This window comes from Malania oleifera, chromosome 3 (assembly GCF_029873635.1).
Source record: "Malania oleifera isolate guangnan ecotype guangnan chromosome 3, ASM2987363v1, whole genome shotgun sequence".
Lineage (NCBI taxonomy): Eukaryota > Viridiplantae > Streptophyta > Magnoliopsida > Santalales > Ximeniaceae > Malania > Malania oleifera.
In genome coordinates, this window is record NC_080419.1 from 48,958,162 (window position 1) to 48,985,150 (window position 26,989).

Here is a 26,989-nt window from a genome sequence, read left to right on the forward strand (position 1 = left end):
ATTTAAATAATTTTAACTTGAGGCCTTTGAGTAATGGGAAAAAGGATAAAGGAGAAAAAAAGGAAAAGGAAAAGGAAAAGAAGAGAGAGAGAGAGAGAGAGAGAGAGAGAGAGAGGATGGAATTGAAGGTCCAAAAGGGTTGAGAAACATAGCCCACATATTGGTGTAGTAAAAATGGAGGATGGGTAGTTGGGATCATATAGAAGAGAATTAAATATGCTAAATCAGGAGTCAAAAAGGGCTTTATAGAAGATAGGAGGTTTGGGAGAGAAAAGAGGACTAGTGCTGTTGGTGGGGACTCATTCCAAACTGTAATTGCCTATAATAAATACACCAGCTTCTGTTACGGCATCCATATCTCATCCCATTTTGAAACCGGTAGTCAAATGCCACGTGTCCTCCTCATTCCCACGCCCCACTCCTCTCCTCTTCCATCAAAATCTCAATAATAATATTATGATAATAAATCTTAGTCACATTTAAAGGTACTCTATACATATCCCTACCCATTATTAGTGTAGGGGGGAGGGGCTCACCTCCCAAAGGCAGTGAAAAATCAATACTGCCCTTTAGGGGGGAGGGCTGTCACTTGCGTTATGAATTCCTACCACCTTAATGAGGATGAGGGTGAAGTTGTCTCTTTGGATAAGGTGAATATTAGGGTTTTAGTTTTGGTTATCTTTACCTTAATCATGATCACAAACATTACCAAATTGTTATAAAGTGAAAAACTGCCCTTTGGAATGTTAAAGCTTTCTTCTGTAATGCCATTCCATTCCATTCCATTCCACTTTGATTGCACAAACCCAAACCCCTAGCTTCCTTTCTCTTGGTAAGTTTCTTTTTCTTTTTCACTTATAAGTTATAATATTCACTTGCTCCCTATCATTCCTTCATCTCAGTTTCCTTTATTCTTGTGTTTCTTTCCTTCATTTAACAGCGCCCATGCGCTTTTAAAAAAGAGAGATAGAGAGTGAGAGGGGGAAAATAATAATATTTTTGCATTATATTATGATTAGTTTACTTCTCTAATTGTCATCCATGAGTGGGGAAGGACAGTTCTGATATGAAATGTCATGTGGGTCTTCGACAAAGGTGAGTTCTTTTTTGGTGTTTCATGGAATAACCTTTTATGATTGATGGCGGGTACCCCACAAGCAAGCCGCACCCATGGTATCGTCTATAAATCTTCCTCTACAGCAGAGCCAATGGGGAAGGAAATGGCAGCTTTGGACTTTGTTAATGATATAAATTTATAGTTTCACAGAGTACCCATTGGATGTCGTATCTTTGGAATGTCAGGCAAGATCATAGGCCCAGTAGACCTGTAAACCCTAGAGAGAGAGAGATAGAGAGAGACAGGTTGAGGTTGGGGTTGGGGTTGGGGTTGTGGGGGGCACAGACTCTGCATCTGTGTGTTCTTTATTTGCAGAGCCTAAAAGGGCCTCTGTGTTGTATAGGCTTTGGTTTGCAAGGGGTGTGCTTTGATGGGGTCTTCCCGTTCAATCCTTTGTACTCTGAAGCAATTCATGGCCGTGACAGCTTTGCTGTACCCTATGCCTTTCTTGGGCTTTGAATCCTTCTATAGCTTTGTTACATTACAAGGAGTTGTTAGTGAGGTTGTTGATCTTCTGTTCCTTCATAAATCCATGACAAGGTGGTTTCTCTTGTCTTTTCAATGCTCTGCCAATTTGCATGTTGATTTTCTGCCTAGACTGGCGTTTCTTCCTCTGTTTTTTTATTTGTTGTGGTTTATTTTTCCATCTTCATCTTCTTTCTTCTTTTGTCTGTTTCCTCTCCCCTTTCTTGATCCTTTTCCATCCCCTCTTGATCCCGCACAGAGGTAGTAAATTATTTTTTTGTTTGCTCTTGTATTTTTAGATTTTCCCGGCAGTTTTCTTTGATGCGTATTTTGTTTTATCCGCAACTTCCTCTTGGCCTTTTTATGCCATTACATGTTGTTGGTTGGACCTGTTAATGGTTCTGTTGATAGTTTCCATCCCATTTGTCTCTCTCTCTCTCTCTCTCTCTCTTCTTTATGAATGATTTTTTTCTTCGATTGTATAATGGATTTGACTTGTTTTATTGCAGTGAGGAATTAGGAGTGAGGTGTAGAGTTGGCTATGATTGAAGGGGGAGTGAGGGTGCAGGAAGGTCATGGGGGTGGTGGGAAGGAGTTGGGAAAGGCGTCATCTTCTGCTGCTGTGAACCAGAGCCCTTTGGCTGTGAAAGGAGTACCATACTACCATCCATACCCACCACCTCTCGCCAAATATGAAGATGTTGTTGCCAGCCCACAACATTTCATGTCTACATTGGAGAAGCTCCATTCCTCTATGGGAACCAAGTTCATGTAAGCTTCTTTTTCGAATTTCTTTTATTTTTTATTTTTCTTGTTTTGTGTGCAAGAGGCTAATTTGGTTTAAAATCTCTGTTGCCCACTAAACCTCCACTGTCTACCTCCACTGTCTCCTCGAATCTTTTCAAATTTTTATGTAGAGAAGACGATGTTTGTGTTTTGGTAGAGGGCACGGGTGGGGGAGAGAGGAAAAATCGTTTGTAAATCTAAACGTTCTTGTTGATTTGATGATTAGGATGTGATCCTTTTGAGTGGGGACATATGGGAATTGTTTCTGTATTTGTTATGGACTGTACGTTGTGGTGTGCTAAACATCATGCTGGTAGCTACCTCATTTTGAGCATTCCCTTGGATTTCTGCTATTTTGCTCTTTAAAGAGTGAAAGTATTACCTGTTTTTGAAGGCTAGTAAATATTGTCTAGCACAAGGGAATGAATAGTACGGAAAAAATATATTTAATTTATTTGACTTTTTAGAGATGGAGTTTCTAGTATAATTTATTACTTTTTTTGAACCATGCTTCTGATTTCATTACACACACTTGGATGCATTGTTTGGAATGAAAGGATCTGTAGATCACATCATTTGTAATTTTCTTTTTTTGTTAAATCTAGTACTTGGAATGCAAGAAATAGAGTTAGCCAGAATTATGATCCTGAAAAAGATGCATGTTATGAGTTTGACCAAAAGTGGTCAGACGTAAAAATTTGTGAGAATCAGGGATGAAATACTATTGTTGGCCCAATTTATGAATCCTTCTTTAAATGTTCTTTAATAGGAAAAAATGAGTACAATTATTATTATTATTATTATTATTTTTTTTTTCCATTTGCAATACAGAAAAATAATTTAAGAGAATTCTTTTAATTCTTTCTATATCAACTAGCATTATTGGATTGGTAAATGAATTGAATTGAATTGAATTTAATTGAACTGAACTGAATTAAATTGAATCCTATTTAGGTATTATTCCAAGCATAGTGGAAATTATTTAAAGGAATTTATATTTTTCATTGCATACCAGACCCAAAATGTGGTACTTATAACATATATCTCAATGATTTTTTTTTTTTAAATTTTTTATTATAATCCTAAAAATATCAAACAGTTTACCTAGGTTATTAAAAAAAAAAATTGAAATTTCATCACACGAGTACATGATATTTTGAATATATTAAATGTACTTTGTCACTATCACTCTTGTTTCGATTTTACATTTTATAGTACATATACTAATAGGTCCCATTTTTCTTTTAATTGACGTGAGAAAAGTCGAATCAAGTTAGTGTTGAGCGATTACATGATAGGCATGCATAAATATAATTAGCCATAAGCCTATAACTAAGAGGTATATAGGTACAATATTGTTGGTTTGGTCCAACTCATGTGGTGGGTCCCAACCCAAACAAATGATAAAATATAAAAATAAAAATAAAATGTAAAGAAGAAATTTAGAGTGTTTGGAAGTTGATCATTTGCATGGGGGGCATAAATGCTTCTTTGCCATGCTAAGCTTGTTTTCAAGAGTTATTTATTAGTCTTGGTAAGTGGACACATCTTTCCAAGCCATGCTTGGTTGACTTTTGCAACTTGGTTCTTTCTTCCTTGTAGACTCCTTGCACAATGTGTTTGACTTAATTTTCCAAAGATGCTAGAGCATATTTTCCAGTCATGTCTTGACTTAGGGTGGCATGGTTATTTATTGGGTGATTGGACATAATATGCATGTAGGGTCTCTATATAAGGAGTGGATCTTGCTGCACTGTGGGTAGAGAGTTAAGAGTGTGAGTGTAAGTTCAAAAGAGAGTCAATTGTAAAAGGTGTTCACCTAGGGTTCTTCTTCCAACATAAATTTCTTTTCTTGAGTTAGGAAAGGGTTGTGGTTTTTTGACAATGGTGGGGGAGAGGAGTGACACTCTCTTGTTGTAATTTCTGTATGCCTAGATAGTAAACTTGCCGGATTGACTGTGGACGCAGGCCTAGTGCCGAACCATGTAATTTCTTGTAATTCTATTATCTTTTTACCAATTGCAGTTTGCGTGGTCCTTAAATATTTTGAAAGATGTAGAGATATAATAGCTTGTCAAGTGATAGACATACGGAAGTCATTTTGAAATACTCAGGGTATTTTTGTTTGCTATGATGAATTTTTGTAACATTTCTGCAAGTTAATAACTGACAATTTTACTTTATTTCTTTTGCTTTTGTTTGCTTTGTGGTCAATTAGTTAGTTTGTTCTAATTTTAAAGAAATTTGGCATTTTCTATTGTGAGGGCATTTTGAGGTATATGATTTTATTCATAATATTTATTTTCCACTAGTCAGGTTAGTCAAGTTTATTTTTCATATGAATGATATTAGACATTTTACAATAGTTGTACATTAAAAATTCCAGAGGGGTTTACATAATCCCCATTTTTTTTTTGGGTACATCTTGTGGACTTGTCCACTTAAAATTTGTGCAATTGTTGCTTTTCTTTTCCCCACCTAGTGAGACTTAAGGCTTGTTGTTGTTGTTGTTGCTCTTCTTTTGTTTTTTAGCCAAATGTACATTTTTTGGACCTTTTGATGTGAAATTGTGAATCAAACATTTTGATTGATAGCAATGATGAATGATAACTAGTACATATCCTTATTGAAGTTCAAAAATGAATAATAGATCATGGAAGCATTTGGTGTGAAAAGATAATCAATACACCATCATAAAAACATGGTATTTCCGACTGGTATAGGGAGCACATAGAAGCCATACACAGTTTTTTAGGCTTAACCTCTGTGAGGTAAATTTTTTTAGCTGACATAAACTTCATTAGTGTAAGAAAGAAGAAAAAATTATAGAAAAAAGACAAGCGATCCTCCTTTACAGCAAAAACAAAAGGAAAAGAAATGAATTACTTACATCAATGCTACCTCCAATCCCTCTGGATATTGGACTGCGAAATACCCTTAAAAATACCAAAAGAATAAGACCAAAATGCAGCCAAAAATGAAACTCTCTCAAATCAAATGTGTTGGAGTCTTCTGATCTCTGAATATCTTGGCGTTCCTTTCAAGGCAAATAATCCACAATACAGCGAAAGCAACATTAAACCAATACCTTTTCTTTTTTCTCTTCCTTCGAAGCCCCAACCTGTATCAATATGAAATCATAAGTAGTCTTTGGAGCCACCCGATCCTCACAGCTACAGGAAAACAAATTATTCCACAACACCCTTGCCACCTCCCCGATGTAGAAATAAATGACAATTAGTCTCACTTTTCTTGCCACACATAAAAAAGACATCAGACTGAGAGCATCATATGGCCTCCTAATCTGAAGCAAGTCATTTGTGTTAACCCTGTTGACAGCCACAGTCCATATGAAAGCTCGAATCTTAAAACGAACAACAGCTTTCCAGACTACTATATCCAGATGAAAGGGACAGGGAATAATAGGTTTAGTCAAATGAACAAAAGAAGACTTAAAGAGAAACAACCGGTAGAGTCCCCCATCCAAAGCCTACAACCTGCCCTGGTTTTGGGAATGAATGAATTCAGAACACTCAACAAGCAGGTGAACTCTTCTATCTCTCTCTCATTGAGACTCCTGAGAAAATGGAAGTCCCAAGATACGCCTCAAAGAAAAAAAATTCAGAAAGAGGAGCATTATTCTTAGATGAAAGTCTATACAATTGAGGCACAAGGTATTTGAACAAAGTCTCACCCACGTATATATCTTCCCAAAAGCAATCCCTATCCCCAACAACAACAGAAAAATGAGGGAGAGGAAAGAAAAAGCCACAAACCTGAGAGACAAATTTCCAGGATATGTTTGAGAACCAATTCCACCCCTTTAGTGTGCCACCCATTCCAATGAATACCATACTTCATATTGCTGTCTAAAGTAATTTCTGTTTATGTACTTCTAGTTATACTTCAATTTTTTTCTGTATTATTTGTTGTGCTTTAAAAAATATTGATATTTTTGTCTGCAAAATAATTTACATTATTTGTACTTTTTTATATGGTAAAGATTGAATTTCGGCCCACTGGCTGTCCCATGTCTCCATGGCATCACCTTGTAGTGTTCTTAATCTAGTTTACATGGGAGTAAAATGTTGGGTATATATTTTTCTTTATTTTGTTAATTTCATCTAAAATTTATACTGCAAACAGAACTACAGAGATTTTATCCCAAACAGATTTACAAAGATTTTATCCTTTTTTATGATGTACTAAGAACTGCAATATCAAGTGCTAAGAACTTTGCTAAGAACATCATATGTTTCACCAATGAATATTTTAGCCTTTTGCCACTGTTTCTTGAGTCGGTTTTTTGTAGGCTAGCTGCTAATAAATTTGCTTATTAGGCTTTTTTTTTTTCCTTCGTTTATTTGTGTTATAAATAACTCTTTTTTTTTTTTTTCCAGTTGATATAATATCTAAGAAAGCATAGGTTATTATGGAAAAGTTTATCTAGCTTTAGTGAATGAAATTTGGAGGACTACTATTAGTTATATGTGTTTGTGCTGAATATGGAATTTGTTGGTTATTATGGGATTTCAGCTATGTTTGTTAACTACTGATAATTACATTTGGATGGTTTCAATCTGTCATGTGATTACTGTGATGAGAATTCCATATTTGTTTTCAAACGATGGATCTATTTTCTGTTCATTTCCTAGTAGTTATTGAGAGCTTCAGGATTCCATTTGCTTGCAGTTTCAAATAATGTGATAACAACTTGCTTAGTTGAATTTGAATATGAAAACAGATTAAAAAGTTCTACTAGTGTTGTTTCCCATGGTACCTGGCAGTTTTTGTATATCCATTATTTCTATCTGGAAATGAATGGTACATTGTTTAGTTATCGTAAGATCTTCCTAAAAGCTTAAGACTGTTGTGGCTTATAGTTTTATTGTTTGTATCTAGTTGCAAGAAATCAGTATGTGCATGAATATTGCTAAGGAATCTCAAATCATTTTATCTATTTCTTTATTGTTTATGTTTTCTATCTTTTAGTTAATTTTTTTTAGTTCTCTTTAGTACCTTCCTATTGGTTTGCAAATGAAATGCCTGATCCTTCTACCTTTTTATATTTTAACATGACAGACACAAGTGTTCTAAGTTTATTTGGATGATAAGCAGAGTCTTAAGATATTTGTGTTTTAAATATGCATCATGGTTCTTTGAGAATTTTGACCAAATTTGGATAATAAGCTGAGTTTTAAGCCATTTGGGTCTTAAATATACATCATGGTTCTTTGAAAATTTTGACCAAACTAAAAGGCCTACGTAGCTTTGACCATACTGAGGCATTTCCAGCGTTCATTATTTTATAAGTTAGATACATATTGAATGCCTTGTGTTGTTCAAAATGTTTCTGGTACTTATTTTCCTCCCATGAAAATTTTCTCTGCAATGGAATTTCAAATATTTTGGATAAAATCACTTGACGCTCCTTCTCTTCACTCTTTTTTCAAAATTCTATTATGCAGATCAGATAACTAATTTCATATATGCATTTATGTGGATAGACATATCCTCTGTTGTTGGTACTCTAGAATATGCCAGCTAACACTAAGGAGATTTAAAATTTCTGATTGACTAGTAAGTGATATGTGATTATTTGACCGAGTATGATTGTCTTCTTTGAAGTCTTGTGGCTCCTCTTACCTCTGTGGAGTCTTAAGGCATGGTTTCATCATTCCCATAACAACTATGAAGTCATAAGCCCACACTATGTGGGGTCCACTATATGAATTCTGAAATTAGGATAGCTTCCCAAGAGGTGGGTGAATTGGGAATTTAAAAATTTTTTTTTTAATTCCTTTTAAGAATACTTAACTTCTTTTATTGTTTATCTAATTCTTTTACTTGTTTGTTTAATTTGTCAAACAATAACTTGGTTTTTTTTTATAGAATCAACAACACAAGCACTTAAACAACTAAATCACCAATCAACCTTTCAATTAACCACACTATCCAAACTAACCAAACACAATTTGAAGGCAAACAACCAAACCAAAATTAAGATATACAGTAGTAAGAAATTAGGATGGTTATTTGTTTATGTATGCCTTATAAATATGAATCAAGCCTTATAGTTGAATGATATGCTTGTTAAAATAAATTTGCTTCTTTTATATGATTTACAACCACACATCCACACTCTTCCCAAAATTCAGAATTCAAATAAACTCTTAGTTAATTTTCTTTAGGTGTTTTAACCAAGTAACGTACTCCCGTATGGTTTCCGCAAAGTATGGTTTAACCAACGTACTCCCTTTCGGTTTCCGCAACCCAAATCAAAATTAAACTTTAAGTTTGTTTGATTTCCAAATAAACGTAGTGTATATGATTTCAAATTTAAACCATCCACGCAATATAAATATGCTGAAAATAAAGAGTAAGGGAAAGAGAGAGTGAGACACAGGATTTTACGAGGTTCGGCTTCAACACAGCCTACGTCCTCGCCTTTGGTAAAACCACCAAAGGATTCACTAAACCTGGTCCTTTACCGGGTGGAACAATACTTTTATACACTCCTTTAGAAGGCTAGAGCACCTCTCTAAGCAATAATCCCTCGCCTAGCCAACGATCCAGCAAACCTGGAATCGTCACAATCTACAAGAATATAATATAAATTCTGCGTACAAAAAATACTCCCAAAATTTAAAGCAGGTTGTACAAATTGAAATGTAAATTGTACTTCAAAAAACCAAAGCAAAATAGAATATATGAAGCTCTAAAGTTTTTAGAAGTCACCAATGGTTTGTTTAAAAGAGAAATGGAATTGCAACCCAGAACCGAACTTTGATTTTTTCAATCTACCAAAGTTGTAGAATTCCTCTCTAGCAAAAGATGTGAGCAAAGAAGAGCTTCAGAAGAATTTCAGCACAAGATGAATTTCAAATTTTGTCTGATTTCTCTCTTTTCTTGTGTTTTCTAGTCTTGTGTTTTTTCATTACCCAACGAGGTATTTATAGGCAATTTAAAAGATCAACTTCCACATCAAATTAGGTAAACTTTGAAAAAAACATTTCATTTTGAATTTCAAAATTTTGAAAGATCAACATTCACATCAAATTAGGTAAACTTTGAAAAAACATTAAAATTGTTGACTAAATTTTGAAATTCAAAATTTTGAAAGATGTTGTCCATATCAAATTAGGTAAACTTTGAAAAAACATTAAATTGTTGATTAAATTTTGAAATTCAAAACTTTGAAAGATGTTGTCCATATCAAATTAGGTTAACTTTGAAAAAACATTAAATTGTTGATTAAACTTTAAAATTCAAAATTTTAAAAGAAGCTTCCCTTTGAGATTTAAAATTTGCTCCACGTGACAGTCGTCTGCCATGACATGGCAGTCATCTGTCATAGTTAAAATTTAAACCCAAAATACTTTTATTGACATAGTAGTCATCTATCATAGTTAAAATTTAAACCCAAAATACTTTTATTAAACCCTTTAACTTGCCAGTCGTCTGTCCATAGACAGACAGTTATCTGTCAGGTGCACTGCTTATCAGAAACTCACTTTTTATTTTGAACACTTTCCTTCCGTTAAGGCCTTTGTTACTTTAATTTCAAAAACATGTTTTAAGCTCTTTAAAACAAAGTGTTTCTTAGTTTCTTTTGATTTTATAAGAGCTTCACATATCTAAATGACATTTGGTTTTGAAGTACTTACAACAGTTCTTCTAATTATGGTATTCTTAAATCCTTCAGCCTCCTTCAACCTTTTGAGGTTTACTTTTGACTTTGGGTTTGCTTATCCTTAAGCTTCTTCATTTGTTATTCCTTGCCTTCAATATTCTGAGGTGCTTTCACTAGATTAACATTGAGCTTCAACTTATCAACCTTGAGAGTTCTTTTACCTAAAACACATCACTTAACATCATATGTTAAAGCATCCTTCATTTTGTTATCATCAAAATAGGATTGAAAACTCCAGTTAAGTCAACAAATTCACTTCTCCCATCTTGCTTGTCCACTTTGGGCTGCTGGCCTCGCAGTTTTGTCCTTAAAAAGATGCCTCACATAATTGGGAGCCTGAACCATCCTTATAATTCCTACTATGTGGGACCATGACACTTGCACAAGAAACAAAGTAAATTAGATTTTGATAGTTGATGCATGCTATAACGAATATCTAAGCTGTCACAAGATGTACACAAATAAGGACAGTTCTTCCTCTACATTTTCTTTTCTAGCATAAACTGTAAATTAGTTTGTGACAAGGTTCATAAACAAATTTATAGTAGCAAGATAGTATTGAACAAATATTATTCAACTTTATATTACTTAATTTGGAGATATTCTACATGGTTTTCAGTAAGTCTTAGCCTGACCTGCCTTGCCAATGGAGAGGTTTTTCTATAAAAATGATTTTTTTGAGGTTGCTGTTGAGATTAAACCTTTTGATCCAATGGAAATGGTCATGGTAGGTGAAAGGTTTCTTGCTATTGCACATAACAACATTTATTTTGGGGAGTGGCTGTGAGCTTAATTTTTTTTCCCTAATGATCATAATGGACGTCATACATGTTTTGTGCAAAGTTTTAGCACAAATGGCGTCTGTGTATTTGTCATTTTTTTTTTCTCCAGTTGGGCGTGTTACTGTACATTAAGATCTGGGTGGGGTGGACAGCACTTATTCCTTGTTGCCTTGCATAAAATGAAAGAGTGATGGTAAAAGTGGCATGTTTTGTAGCATTGCAATGGAACTATATTATCTTTGGCAAATTTATTGGAAAATACTTGCAAATATAAGTTCTGCATGTGGAATTCAGCATTTTGATTAATTACACGAGGCAGAAAGGGAAAAGTAAATTGCAACAACATGTCTACTTATTGTATGGACTATTTTTGGGGTCTTAACTGTTTAAGACTTCAAGTACAAGCCTCCACCCATAGTCCCATTCAAATATATAAAGCAAAGTCATAGTGCTGTTCTGTTGAGTGTTTTGAAAAAAGCCATTGCAATTATTATCTGATATAACTATTTTAATTTTAGATAATGAATTAGGATGAAATTATAATTTTCCAAAATTAAGATCAAGAAAGAGAATTAGGTCAATCATGTGCTACAAAAGAACACCCATGTTGTACTCATCTTGTACGTTAAAGTTGTGGAGGTGGTTCTTGAGAAGGGAGGAGAGGCTTGTTGTGCACAAGTAATGGAGTTCTGGAGAGGGCCTTGAGAGGAGAGCTAGGGAAATTCCTGAGAAGCTGAAGCCTAGATTATGGTGGATGAAGATATTTTGATTGCTGTAGGGGAACTATTAAGAATCCAAAGAGTGTGTGTGTGTGTGTGTGTGTGAGAGAGAGAGAGAGAGAGAGAGAGAGAGAGAGGGCGTGCATCCAATAGGAATTGAACCTACTAATTATCCATGTGGCTGAGAGTCGTCACAGGCTAGGCACAACGACGCAATTATCAAGGGAGAGAGACAAAACATAAAAAAAAAGTCCCCCGTGAGGGGTTATTTGTAGAGGGGAGACAAATTGACACAAGATGTTATTTTCCAATAATGGGTTGACACAAAGCATCTCAATTAATGAAAAAGAAAATGTTTTATTTGAACGAATTCGACAATGACACATGGTTCGAACGAGAAGAAAGAAAGGAAACACGTGTCATTATTGACACACGGATGGTTGAGCAACTTAAGAAAAGGCTAAGGGGGTAGAAACCCACTTAGGGAGCCTTGACTTGAGCCCACCAAGCCAAGACTCTCTAGAACGCCCTAAGACTGGGATTACCTTGCCAAGTGTCTCTATGGCCAATCCTAGCATGCGCAGATGATATTGACCTTTTGCAAGAATGCAAACATGTTATAGATGTAATGCATAGAGTTATAGCAAGTTGGGTAAAATGGAGAAGTGCTTCAAGTGTGCTATGTGATCGTAGAATACCCTTAAAATTGAAAGGGAAGTTTTATAGGACAGCTATAAGACCAGCTATGCTATATGGATAGGAATGTTGGGCGACGAAGAAACATAATATCCAAAGAGTAAAAGTTGCCGAGATGAGAATGATTAGATGGATGAGTGGTATAACATTGAAAGATAAATTAAGGAATGAACATATTCGTGGTAAGTTAGGTGTAGCTCTTATAGAAGGTAAGATAAGGGAGGGACGACTCAGATGGTATGGACACTTGCAACGTAGGCCACATAGTGCACCTGTGAGGAAGAGTGACATAGTTATTGTGGGGGGCAACAGAAGAGGTAGGGGTAAACCTAAAATAATTTGGGAGGAGATAGTGAGTAAGGATTTAATATCCTTGAATCTATCAAAAGAAATGGTACACGATCGCATAAGTTGGCAGAAAAGGATTCATATAGCTGACCCTACTTAGTGGGACTAAGGATTCCAATAATGGATTGACACAAAGCATCTCAATTAATGAAAAAGAAGATATTTTATTTGAATGAATCTGGCAATGACACATGGTTCGAATGAGAAGAAAGAAAGGAAACAAAAACGCGTCATTATTGACGCACGGAGGCTTGAGCAACTTAGGAGAAGGCTAAGTGGGTAGGGACCCACTTAGGGAACCTTGACTTAAGCCCACCAAGCCAAGACTCTCTGGAACGCCCCAAGACCAGGATTGTTAGAGACCTTGCCAAGTGTCTCTATGGTCAATATTGACCTCTTGCAAGAATGCAAACATGATATAATTAACACTTAATTTGATTAATATGTGCATCCATGTTTGACATTGATCAATTTGATAATTTAGGGCAAAGTGGTAATTTTGCGCATTTACAAAAGTAAAATAGGCTCTATCATTCTAATATTTTATTTTGGGTGATTATGAATTTTCCAGCACGAGCTTTGTTTTTGTGCTTATGATTGGTGTGTTGAGTGTGGTGCTTATTGAACTTGTGCAGTTATGTTAGTTGTTTTTTAGATGCATATCTGACTGCAATGCATTTTCAGTTATATTTTTCTTATGGTTGGTTTGGTGAAGTTGATTCTCCCTCAACCACCCTCACATTTTTTGTTTGGCGTGAGTTGATTCTCCATCAATCACGTCCACATTTTTTCCCTTGGACAATATAATCTGGATTCTGGAGAACCTAGTGTCTCCTTCAGCTGCTTGCCAGTGTTGTGGAAGGAGACACATCAATGCATGTGCAAGGTTGTTTCTCATTCTTTTCCTCTTTCAGCAGTTGACACATTCAAGATTTGATTCTTTTTTTTTGCTGCTCCTTTAGACTGGGTTTCATTGGAAACTGTTCTTTGAGACAGACCTTTCTTTAGCACTCCATTTATCTGTTTATATTTTACGACTAAGTTAGAGATGCAATTATAATGTTTTTAATTTGGTTTGTTCAAAAAATGTTTTACTGGACCTGAAATTATCTTGCTTTCATTTGATACGACTAAGTTAGAGATGAAATTATAATGTCTTTATTTAGCTTTGGCAAAAAAATGTTTTACTGGACCTGAAATTATCTTGCTTTCATTTGATATTTTACTTTTATTTTTAAGTTGGAACATTTAATTTTTATGTTAAGTCCAGTCACTTTTGGAATTTTGAAATCATTCTTAGTAATGAATTTTTTAATAGCTGACTTAAGAGGCAACTATCCAAAAATAAAAATTGAAATTATGTCCAGTTTAATGGTTCTTACAAATGTTTCTTCATTTATTCTTTTACATCTCTTGAAAATATCCGAAAATCATCATTTATTGATGTGCTTATCTGTTTTTTTATAGCCCTAACATTGAATACATTTGTAAATTGTGGACTTTCTAATAGTTAATGTTTGCTATATGTGACATGTTTAAGGCAAGTGGGACATATTTCATTTTCATATGTTCCTAATGTCATAATGTGCAAGCACTGATGATCTATTGATCATCTATCTCTGATATTTTATTACTTGGTCCTTTTTCGTCTGAAGCCTGTAGTTTGAATGATTCAAACAGGGGTATCATGAAGGATGCTTAAGCTTATTTTTCATATCTCTGTTTGGCTGTTACAATGATGCAAAGATGCTTTGCAATATGACTTTTTTTTGGCATCTTTGCTGCATATGGGGAGAAAAAGGTTGAAAATCAGTGGATGTGCTTGGGACTCCTAAGTTTCATTGTTAGAAAATTAGGTTAATGGTGGAAGATTTTCTTATCTAAGGCTTTTCTTTTCTTTTCTTTTTTTTTTCCCCCTGCTAGCAGAAAGGAGCCCAAAGGAGAGGAGAAATATGTGAGGAGTTTAATTTTGATTTAGCAGAAAGGTTCTATCTGTGGGAAAATAATATCGTTTTACTGATTTTTTTTCATCCCACACTGAACTCTTCTAAACTTCCTTTATCAATCAATATTGATTAAAGCCATCAGCAAGATCTATATGAATTCAGAAGGGTCATATGATGGTAGTACTGTTAAAGGCAACACTACATGTAGTGTGTTGTTATATGATGGTAGTACTGTTAGAGGCAACACTACATGTAGTGTGTTAGCATCTGGGTTTGTTCTTATATCTGAGTCCATGCTTTCTCTGACATTTATTATTTTGTTCTGGCAACTGCAGGATTCCTATAATAGGGGGGAAGGAACTAGACTTGCATCGGCTTTTTGTGGAGGTAACTTCTCGTGGTGGCATTGAGAAGGTTAGACTGTTATTCTCTTTTGATCAGTTTCTGTGGTACATTATACTTGAGGCAAATGGAAAGAAAAAGATTTAGTGTTGCTGCCATAAGTACTTGGGAATTGGATGCCAATGGCTATGCCTGATATTTTCTCTTACAAACAAAAAGAAGTCATACAATATCTGTGCGTTAAAAAGTATGTAAACATTTTAAAGTATAGAATAGAATAAAAAATTGCATTTTAGTGTTTTAATTGCTTAGGGAGTCTCGCTGTAGATTTTCATTTTGTGCAAAGCAGCAGGTGATTTTCCATGCATCCTGTTTGAAAGTTTTCAACTTGTTATAGGAAGTATTTCTCCTGATCCATGGCAAGTTACTGGAGATGGAGTGGTATTTGCTGCATTTGCAGAGTGAGGTGAATTAGTCATAGATAGTATATTTAGCTTTTGGCTGGTTGATCCTGGGAGATACTCACATAAAGGTGGTAAGATGTCAAGATATGGAAAATAATGTCTCTAACATAGAAGCATGACATGCCAGAGTATCAAGGCAGAAAATACTATGTGTTGAATCAAGCATTCTAGCTGTTAACAGCTATTTTATAGAAAAAATTTCAGCCCTGTGCATTCTACCTTTCGACCTTGCCAAGATAATGACTGGGTTCGAAGCTTGGTATCAAGTTTTGTGGTGGAACTTTGGAGTTCTGAGTACAATTTACATGTTGTATGGATTTTCACATGGATTGCGTTTTGATTTACTTTGTGCTTTAGGGTCTTCAACATTTTCTGAGATGCAACTGTGGTTGAGGAATAAATGTAATTGGGAAGAGAGTGATACCTAGTTCTCCATGGGAGAGCTGCAAAGATGTTTATTCCTAAAGCTTAAGTAGAGAAGTTTCAGTGGATGCATGTGGATAATGTGTAAATTAGAAAAATGTGTTGACATCTGAAGTTCATCACATATGAGGACAAATGTATGCAGCAGTAAAATGTCCCACGAAAATGAAATAGTCTGATTTTGTGTTTTATGTTGTATGACTTTGCACACAGTTTGTAGGCTTGATTGTTTAGTACACATTTATTTATTAGTGTATTGAGTCCACCTCAACAATCAATCCCTAAGGCAGGTTTCTGCTTAGAATGTTCAATCTCTGAACCTAGCTTCTAGAGTTTGCTGCTTTTGGAGGCTGGAGAAGGCCAGGACATGTTTTCCATCTTCCATGAGAAGATAAAATTCCACTTTTGCGGTTTTCTGCCTGTCGAGCTTGTTGGAATAAAACATGATTCATTCAAAGAGTTTTCAGCTTGGTAAATTTGAATGCAGTGTGATCCCAGGATACCCAGTAAACCATATGGTCTGTATGTACTAAGGAGTGGAGATCTTCAATGAATTTCTATGGAAAACAATAAATTTCATCTGTCAGTCCCCAGAACTGTTTTGCAGGAGGTTTTCATAAAACTACCAAAATTACTAGTTTTTTTTTTCCTTGTTCCAGATAAATGTGACTGGAAATCAGTAATGAAGAATTGCATTGATTTTCATAATCAGAGTTATATGAAAAGTTTTAATAAAAAATTGCATGGATGATGTTGCAATTGAGAAATATAGTTCATTAGCTTGAGAGCCATAGGAATAATTCAATTGTTAATGTGAAATGCATATTAAAAATAGTTCCCAATTCATGCTTTACTTTAAATTCTGACTGCAGTTTTAAGATTACATGCTATAAAATAAAGCAAATGTACCAAATGACATGGAATTGTTTGATGGGTCCAGATAAATGTGACTGGAAGTCATTAATGAAAAATTGCATTGATTTTCATAATCGGAGTTGTATGAAAAATTTTAATAAAAAATTGCATGGATGATGTTGCAATTGAGAAATATAGTTCATTAGTTTGAGAGCCATAGGAACAATTCAATTGTTAATGTGAAATGCATATTAAAAATAATTCCAAATTCATGCTTTACTTTAAATTCTGACTGCAGCTTTAAGATTACATGCTATAAAATAAAGCAAATGTACCAAATGACATGGAATTGTATGATGGGTCCCTCAATGTGAAGGGAACCAATATGTGTCAAAGAGTTGGCAGAAGGAGAGTTGTTTTCTTTTGACAATTGCAGAAGAAGAAAAACTTCTACAGCCTACCCACTTTGACAAAAGCAGTAGACGGTTGGTGAATGATGACCAGTAGTGTGAATGACGGCCACGGTTGGTGAATGACGACCACCTAACATGGTGGGTGAGCCACCACCACCTACCGTACCTACCATGGTGGGAAGGAAGAAAACATCTCACCATTGTTGACAAAGGCAGAAGCTTTTGCACGTAGGCACACTGCCTATAAATAGGATGCTTCATATGCATCAGAGAAATTCAGAGAAAGTTAAAAGTATTCATTATACTCTGAAAGATAAATAGTGAGGTAGCCAATTTGTTATGGTCGTATACACAAATTGAAGAATATAATTTTTGTATTGTGAGTGGTATCCACCTTAGGGTGAAGTTTTGTAACCCTATTATCTTCATAGTGGAAGTTTGAAGTGGACTATGGTCTTGTGGTTTTTCTCTTTACGGGTTTTCCACGTAAAAGTTCTCAGTGTCATTTTCTCTATATTTATTTTATCCTATTTAATTTTATCTATTCTGGGCTTGGGAAATTTATCATTTCCAATATTTTTTTCCCAACAAAGTGGTATCGGAGCGAGGTTCCCAATTTCTACAAATTAAATGGAGGAGAGCACCGACAACATAATCAGATTGATTGCATTTAACTATGCAATTTGGAGGCCAAAGATGGAGAATCTTTTATATATTAAAGATCCGTGGAAGCCCATCGTAACAGCATTTAACTATGCAATTTGGAGGACAGTGACAAATCAACAATGCTGGTCGTCATCGATACTAGTAGCAAACCTCCATCATCTGCAGACCGTGATTGAGCGGTGCTAAATTGGAATTGTACCGCTCAAATCTGCCAATGGATTGACGAGCATTTTTCAAAATTTTGCCAACAAACACGATGATTACGTTCTTTGGCAAAAAATTGGAGAAAATGTATGCGAGGACAACCGCACAGAATAAAGCAAATCTAATGCAACGACTTGTGAACCTAAAGTACAAAGACGGGAACAATGTCTTAGAACACATGAGTGAGTTCCAAGGTATTGTAGATCAACTCAACTCTATGAAAATGATGGTAGATGATGAGTTGCAGGCATTATTGTTGCTAAGTTCTTTGACCAAGAGTTGGGACACTAGTTGTGTTTGTCGGCAACTTAGCTCCTGACGGCAAACTTATCATGGAAATGGTAAAAGACAAAATATTGAACGAAGAGTCTTAGAGAATAGACGAGGGATGTACTCCCGAGTTTGACGCGCTTGTCACAGAAAATCAAGAAAAGCCATAATGGCGCGATAGAAGTAAAAAGTCAAAATTCTTGTGGCCAAAGTCCAAAGGGATGATCAAAGTCAAACTTCAGACGCGACAAGAAGTGTCATCATTGCGGTAAGCCTGGACACTTCATTCGAGAATGTAGGAAATTAAAGGCGGAACGGTCCAAAAATCAGGACCGAAATAACAAAGATGAGCCCCATACAAATGACACCACAACCATCGTTGATGAAGTTGTCATTGTATGAGATGACAATAGTGTCAATCTTGCAAGTCAAGATTTAACATTGCTAGTTGACTCAGGTGCTTCCTACCATGTAACCCCATGGCTGGATTTTTTCTCATCTTACACTAGCGGTGATTTTGGACATGTGAAGATGGGAAATGAAGGTACATCTTAAATTTTCGGAATCGACAATATTTATTTAGAAACTAACCTTGGATGTAGATTACTTTTGAAAGATGTGAGGCATGTTACTAACATCCGCCTCAACTTGATTTCGACCAAAAAACTTGATGATGACGGCTACAGTAATTACTTTAGTGAAGGCAAGTGAAAACTCACAAAAGGTAATTTGGTGGTAGCCAAAGGCAAGAAAGACACATCCCTCTATATTACAGAAAATAAGCTATCTAGAGGAGAGGTAAATACAGCAAGAAAGGAAGTTCCCACCTAGCTATGGCATAAGTGGCTCGTTCACATAAGCGAGAAAGGGATTAAAATCCTTTCTAGGAAAGAACTCTTGCCAGGAATCAAAGGTACACCCTTAAATACCTGTGTTGATTACATCATGGGGGAAACAACACAGAGTTGCTTTTCGTAGCACCGCACCATGGAGAAAAGCTAATATTCTAGATTTAATACACATTGATGTATGTACAATGTGATCCAAAACACTTGGTGGTGCTATCTATTTTGTAACATTTATTGATGACCATTCTATAAAGGTGTGGGCCTTTGCCTTGAAAACTAAAGATCAAGTGCAAGATGTATTCAAGCAATTTCATGTAAAAGTTGAAAGAGAAACTGGTAGGCGGTTAAAGTGTGTACGTGCAGACAATGGCGGTGAATACTGTGGGCCATTTGAAGAATATTGTAGAAGCTTTGGAATCAAACTAGAGAAATCAGTGCCAAAGACACCTCAACACAATGGTGTTGTAGAGAGGATGAATAGAATCATCTGTGAGAGAGTTAGGTGTATGCTCTCAAATGCAAAACTACCAAAACCTTTTTGGGGAGAGGCAATGAGGACAGCGGTTGATTTAATCAGCCTTTCTCCATTAGTTCCATTGAACTATTATGTACCAGAAATAGTCTAGACAGGCAAGGATATTTCTTACAAACATCTGAAAGTATTTGATTGCAGGGCTTTTGTTCATTTCCCAAAGGACGAAAGGTCAAAGCTTGATGGAAAGGCCAAGCAGTGTATCTTTATGGGTTATGTTCATGAAGAGTTCTGTTATAGACTTTGGGATCCTATCAACAAAAGGATCATCAAAAGTCAAGATGTGGTGTTTCTAGAAGATCAGACAATTGAATATTTCGAGAAACCAGAGAAGTCACAGATAGATGAAGCTCCAGTCAAGCTGGAGCCCGTATCCCCACCTACAAGTTCTGTTGACAGGGGAGCAACATCAAAATCTGATGATCATACTGTGACAGATGATAGTGTTAAACTAGAACCAATCCTAGAAGAGGTTCCAACAGAACCACAACCAAGAAGGTCCACTAGAGAGCGACAACCAAGTCGTCGATACTCTCCTAGTGAGTATGTGATGCTGACTGATGGGGGAGAACTAAAGAGTTACCAGGAAGCCATTAATGATAAACACAAAAATGAATGGGTAAAAGCCATGCAAGAGGAGGTGAAATCCTTGCATGAGAACCACTCATTTGACCTGGTAAAGTTACCCCAAGGTAAAGAGGCTTTAAAGAACAAATGGGTATTTAAAGTTAAAAATGAACAAAACAATTTACAACCGTCGTACAAGACAAGGTTGGTTGTAAAAGGTTTTGGTCAAAAGAAAGGCATTGATTTTGATGAGATATTCTCACCCATGGTAAAAATGCCTTCAATTCGAGTTGTTCTTGGCTTAGCAACCGACCTAAACTTGGAGGTTGAACAACTTGATGTGAAAAATGCCTTCTTACATGGTGATCTTAATGAGGAGATCTATATGGACCAACCTGAAGGGTTCCAAGCTAAAGGTAAAGAAAAACTTGTGTAGACTGAAAAAGAGTCTATATGGACTGAAAGAGGCACCAAGACAGTGTATAAAAGGTTTAACTCATTCATGGAGCAAAATGGGTACAACAGAATAACTACAAACCACTGTGTTTTCACCAAGAAATTTTCTGATGGTGACTTTATAATTTTGCTACTATATGTTGATGACATGGTAATTGTTGGTCATGATGTCAGCAAAATTAACAAGCTAAAAGGGAGCTAAGCAAGTCCTTTGCCATGAAAGACATGGGGCCAGCTAAGTAGATTCTCGGCATGAGAATTAGTCTTGACTGACAGAAGCGAAAAATTTGGTTATCTCAAGAACAATATATTAAAAAGGTTCTTGAAAGGTTCAATATGAACAATGCTAAATCTATCAGTTCCTCACTTGCTAGTCATTTCAAGCTGAGTGTTAGACAGTGTCCTTCAAATGTGAAGGAAAAATCAGAAATGACAAAAGTTCCTTATGCATCGGCAGTTGGCAGTTTGATGTACGCCATGGTATGCACAAGGTTAGATATTGTTCACACAGTTGGTGTGATGAGTAGGTTCCTTTCAAATCCTAATAAGGAACATTGGACAGTTGTCAAAAGGATACTTAGGTATCTTAGAGGTACAACCAATCAATGTTTATGTTTTGGTAATGCTAATCCTAGACCTGGAAAAGTGGATCGGGTTGGATAATCCATGGCGGATAAGGCGGATTATCGAGTGAAAAAATCATAATCCATATTCGACTCATTTAAGTGGCGGATTAGGCGGTTTCGGGTCGGATAATTCATCGCGGATGGGCGGATAATCGGCCATTCTCAAATATAATTTTATTAATAATTTACATTGTGTCATAATAATTTAAGTTGTATACGACAACTTGTGATTAGTTTGTGTATTAACTTTTCTAGTAACTATATCAATAATTCAATTGTTTATACTAATTAACAACTTCTTATTCATGTAAGTAAAACTGTAAGCATTAAAACATAATAAATTAGTCCCAATCCAACTCAAAATAGACACTTAAGGCTCAATTTTAATGGAAGAAAGGAGAGTTATCGGTGACTTAAAAGAGTTGTACCAATAGAAAATATTGTTATGTTCAATATATTAAACAATAATAATTGAAAAAGTAGATGGATTCTATGAAAAGAAAATAAAATAATAAGAAAATAATTTTTTTCATTGTATTTTCTCTCTATATTAATACTATTAAAAATAAAGATTATTCAAATAAGATTAAAAACTAAGATAAAATTTAAAATGAGAAATTTGTTCAAAATTTTATTGTATTTTCTTCAAATTTCTCTGTGATTAAATACATAAAAGTAGAATCTTTCATATTTTCTTTCATTTTTAAATTTTTTCCCTAGTTCAAAATAGAACCAAACTATATGGCTAATTCCTCTTCTACACAGTATCATAACCAATCATAAAAAAAGTAAAATATTTTGACTTTCCCTTTTTTGTCCAAATATTTTCCAATTTCAAAACATAATTTTACTATTTTTTTACAATAACGTAACTCTAAACACATGTTTGGAACCATAAAGTTTGGATGTCAAATTTGTATTTTGTGTGAAATTATATTGAATACCATCCAAGTACAAAGCTCGAAATCAATTACCTCAAATACAACTTAAGACAATTTTTATGGGCTGATTGGTATTATTGTCAAAAATTATAGAAATGAAACCAAAAATAAAAATTAAAAATCAGAAAAATAAAAAAAAAAAAAATCAGAAACCAACAAACGACTCAAAAGTCAGAACTCATGAGACAAATTTCTCCAAAAGAGAGAGAGTTGAACCTAGTTTTGTGGTTCGCGAAGCTGAAGTAGCGAGCAAGTGATGGGCGGTAGTCGGCGACGACGATGAAAGTGAAACCCTAAACGAAAGTGAATGAGAAGTGAGAGTGCAGAGAATGAGAGAAGATTCAGATTTCAAACTGTAAAGTGTTGTCTGTGCAGTGTAGTGTGTACACAGAGTAAGAGTGTACACTGTAACGGCGAGTGATTCGAGTGAGAGAGCGATGGGTCAACAACGAATTGGCCAAGGTACGGCAACACCGCGAGGCGAGGCTTGTTACATACTCACAAGGCTCCGTGAGCAAGCGATGGGCGACAATCGACGACGGCGACGAAAAATGAAAGTATGAAATCCTAAACGTAAGTGAATGGGAACTGGGAAGTGAGAACGTAGAGAATGAGAGAAGAATCAAAAGATTCAGATGAGTGAGACGTAGTCACGTTAGTGTTGTGTGCTCTCTGTGGCCTGTGCTGAGAATTGGCTGTGGGTAAGTGGGTTGGGGGGGTGTTGGGCTTTATGGGTTAATCATTAATCGGCTTTTAAGCGAGTTGGTGGATATCTGTCGGATAAACCCGACCCGACCCATTAAGGGGGCGGATATAAATGGAAAACCATATTCGACTCATTTAACAAACGGTTCGATTATAGTTGGTTAAAGCGGGTCGAATTTGGTCCGGATTAACAGATTTTTACCCATTTTTCCAGGTCTAGCTAATTCTCTACTTGAAGGTTTCACAAATGCATATATGGCTGTTGATGTGGATATCGGAAAATCCACATCTGGATATCTAATGACATTTGCAGGGGGAGCAGTTTTGTGACAATCAAGACTACAGAAGTGTTTTGCTCTATCCACCACAGAAGCAGAGTACAACGCAATTACTGAAGGCTGTAAGGAAATCTTGCGGATGAAAAGTTCCTAAAACAGTTAAGACAATGCCAAGAAAAGTATGTCCTATATTGTGACGGTCAAAGTGCAATCCATCTCAGCTAGAATCCAGCTTTTCTAGATCCATACACATTGATGTCAGGTATCATTGGATACATGAAGTGTTGGAGAACAAGCTATTACAACTTGATAAAATTCATACCAACGACAACGGATTTGAAATGATGACAAAATCTCTACCTAGAGAAAAATTGGAAATTTGCAAAGCTACTACAGGACTGATGGAACCCTCCACATAGTCGGGAGGGGGAGATTTGATGGGTCCCTTCATGTAAAGGTGGCCATTATGTGTCAAAGAGTTGGTAGAATAGGGTAGGAGAATTGTTTTCTTTTGACAAATTGCAGAAGAAGAAAAACTTCTACAACTTACCCACTTTGACAAAAGCAGCAGACGGTTGGTGAATGATGGCTAGCAATTTGAACGACCGCCATGGTTGGTGAATGACGGCCACCTACCATGGTAGGTGAGCCACTGCCACCTATCATGGTGGGTGAGCCAGCACCTACCATACCTATCATGGTGGGAAGGAAGAAAACAACCCACCACTGTTGACAAAAGCAGAAGCTTCTGCACGTAGGATGCTTCATATGCATCAGAGAAATTCAGAGAAAGCTAAGAGTATTCAGTATACTCTTAAAGATAAATAGTGAGGTAGCCAATTTATGAGGGTCGTTATCCACAAATTGAAGAATACAATTTTTTGTATTGTGAGTGGTATCCACCTTAGGATGAAGTTTTGTAACCCAATTATCATCATAGTGGAAGTTTAAAGTGGACTACGCTCCTGTGGTTTTTCCCTTTATGGGTTTTCCACGTAAAAATTCTTTGGTGTCATTTTCTCTACTCTATTTAACTTTTCTCATTTTATTGTATCTATTCTGGGCTTGGGAAATTTATCATTTCCAATATTTTTTTCCCAGCATTGTAAAGTTAGTGAGCAGGCATGAGAGTAAATTAGCTTGCCTTCGTGGTGTGAGTTGTGCGGGTGTGTTTGATGAGGTTGATGACAAGAAACAAAAAAATTGGAATCTAACTACAGTTGGAGTTGCAGTAGTTATCAAAAATTTTTTAATTGTCCTTGTTTTTCTGAACCTGTTCATATATTTTGATTTTTTTTTTATCTTTTGAGTTTGGAAAAGAAAAAAGAGGGGGCGGGGGGGGGGGGGGGGGGGGGGGGGGGGGGGGGAGGAATATGTATATGTGAGAACTTTCATCTCTCTCTCTCTCTAAAATATTTACAGATAATGCGGACTCCCCCATTATGGCTCTGCTTTTTCTTGCCATGTTAACAGATTATTAGAGAGAGAAGATGGAAAGAAGTGACTGCTGTTTTCAGCTTCCCCTCTACTGCAACAAATGCATCGTTTGTGCTGCGCAAATACTATGGTTCTTTGCTTCACCACTATGAGCAAATTTACTATTTTAAGGCCCGGGTTTGGACTCCCTTTACTGCTGGTGCGTGTAGAGAACAATGAACACTTGTTCTATTAATATTGTCAGCCTATTCATGTTGTTCCCCAATCCCTATGCAGATGCTTTGCAGAATCCATGTGTAACACCAACTTCAGCCCATGTGCCCATTGAACATGCAGTGCCATCACCAGAACAGCGTAGGATAAAAACTAGAGAGTTTTTGCCTGCAGGTCTCTTCTTTTTTGTCTTCTTCCTGTTCTTTGCCCTCAGAGAGGCATTTTGTCATCTTTAGTTTGAGATTGTTTACAATGTATGTGTGTAGTTGGGGAATACATATATCTTTCTTGCTGAGCAAAACATGTTTGTTTTATGGAGTATTTTTGATACAATTATGCTTGTAAATTTGTGATTTAGATGATTGGCACACTTATAATATGAGGCATGATAATTTACTGGGATTTGATATATTTTTCTGATTGAAATGTAAGTGTTGTATTTGAAGGTTTCTTCTTTTTGTCATTTATAATTTTATTACTCAAAAGAAAGTGAACTTCCAGGTTTTCTATTGCTAGTTCAACAAAATGACTGTTTGGCTCACAGGGAGTCCTGGGAAATAAAAGAATATGTGGAATTATGTCACCACCACTCAAACAATTCGCTGTAAAATCTAATGAGAATGAACTTTAATTTTGCATTAATTTTCATACTTATTCCGCAATTGATCGGAATTTCATATTTAATCTTCTATTGTGTAGCTTAATGTAAATTTTCCATGCGTCTTATTTGTATCTACTATGCAGTTTCTCATATATTTCTTGGGTTTTCTATTCGACTATTGGCCATACTGTATTGGAATTCTGACACGTATCTGTGTAACGGGAGTATATGCATGATATTATTGTTTCCTGACTGGTAGTGTAACTAATGCCACCTCTTATATGGTCGCAGCGAGTCTACCTTCTGCAGGTTCACCAGTGATAGGTGTTATTGATGGCAAATTTGAGAGTGGGTATCTTGTTACCGTTACAATTGGCTCAGAAAAGTTAAAAGGCGTCCTTTATCAGGCTCCTTCACAGAATGCAGCATGCCAAGTGCCACAATATTTTAGTGTTCTTGTCAATAATAATGACAGTATCTCAACAAGGGGTGTGACCCGTCGTCGGCGTAGAAGGAAATCTGAGATAAAGAGGAGGGATCCTGCTCATCCAAAGCCTAATAGAAGTGGGTACAACTTTTTCTTTGCTGAGCAGCATGCCAGACTGAAGCCACTTCATCCTGGGAAGGACAGGGAGATTAGTAGGATGATTGGTGAATTGTGGACCAAACTAAAAGAAAATGAAAAGGCGGTAGGAACCATAGTATATTTGCTATTTTGTTTGTATATTCAACCTACTTTATGATCTTCAACCCTGCTTTTATTTGTGGAATTCAGGTTTATCAGGAGATAGCCATTCAAGACAAAGAAAGATACAGAATAGAAATGGAAGGTTACAGGGAGAGATTGAGGGGTCAAGTTATCAGTGATGCGGTGCCAATTCAGCAGCGGCTTCCTGAGCTGGATGTGGAAATGGCGGAAGCAGATGCCAAGATTGAAACTGGAGAAGGAGAATCTCCTCACACTCCAGAAAATGAGAGTAGCTATGGGAAGACTGATACTGAGGAGGATAAGACCATGGATAAGGATTCAGAGATGGAGATGTCTCCTGATTTGGGAGTTGGTGTCGACTCTAGCGCTGCTGGAATGGAGACTTCGGCTGAGGAAGAGTCTTTCGAGTTGAGGAAGAGGGTTCATAAGGTTGGCGATGAGGGCGAAGAAAGCCTGGGCAGTCTGTTGGTAGAGACCCAGAAAGATCCATCTGTGCGTAGTGAAGATCAATAAAATTATATATTGCAAGAGGTGGGTGCATGGTTGGTACTCTTTCCTGTTCTTTGTAGCTAGTCTAACCACGAGCATTGGAATATGGTAGTTCATACTTTTTCCAGCAATATGCTGCTGCTTCTCTGTGGAACCGCAATGCTGTTACAAGTAGTCTCCTTTCTATTCTGGAAATGGTTCCTATGTTGAGTCTGCTTCTGGCATTTTTGTAGTAAAGTGCAGATTTGATGCATTAAAGCACTACGACTAGGTTTTTTCAATCATTTGCAGTTGGTTGACCCATCACAGACAGCTAATTTTTGTTATGCCCAACTCCAACTAGCCCATTAACAGATCGAATTTATGTGCAAACTCAAGGAACCTAACTTCACTCTTTA

General features: G+C 36.1%; 1 protein-coding gene across 8 annotated transcripts; it reads left to right on the plus strand.

The window, feature by feature from the left end:
* The first annotated feature begins 521 nt into the window (after positions 1–521).
* On the plus strand, positions 522–26,989 carry LOC131152083 (high mobility group B protein 15). Of its 8 annotated transcripts, none has more exons than XM_058103709.1 (7): positions 522–650; positions 2,092–2,353; positions 14,888–14,966; positions 24,616–24,778; positions 24,856–24,966; positions 25,685–26,082; positions 26,169–26,989. In XM_058103709.1, exons 2-7 carry the CDS (start codon positions 2,124–2,126, stop codon positions 26,613–26,615), a joined length of 1,428 nt encoding a protein of 475 aa, XP_057959692.1. In that variant the 5' UTR covers positions 522–650; positions 2,092–2,123; the 3' UTR covers positions 26,616–26,989. The 8 variants fall into 8 exon arrangements, with proteins under 8 accessions (XP_057959692.1, XP_057959689.1, XP_057959690.1 ...); XM_058103706.1 differs by having other exon boundaries at positions 644–832; XM_058103707.1 differs by lacking the exon at positions 522–650 and adding an exon at positions 921–1,095.

What these genes read in the sequence shown, in the direction of transcription:
- LOC131152083 (XM_058103709.1), top strand. Translation starts at nt 2,124, where the DNA reads ATGATTGAAGGGGGAGTGAGGGTGCAGGAAGGTCATGGGGGTGGTGGG. An exon ending in TCTATGGGAACCAAGTTCAT is followed by an intron (nt 2,354 to 14,887) that starts GTAAGCTTCTTT and finishes TGGCAACTGCAG; the next exon opens with GATTCCTATAATAGGGGGGA. An exon ending in TAGAGAGTTTTTGCCTGCAG is followed by an intron (nt 24,967 to 25,684) that starts GTCTCTTCTTTT and finishes ATATGGTCGCAG; the next exon opens with CGAGTCTACCTTCTGCAGGT.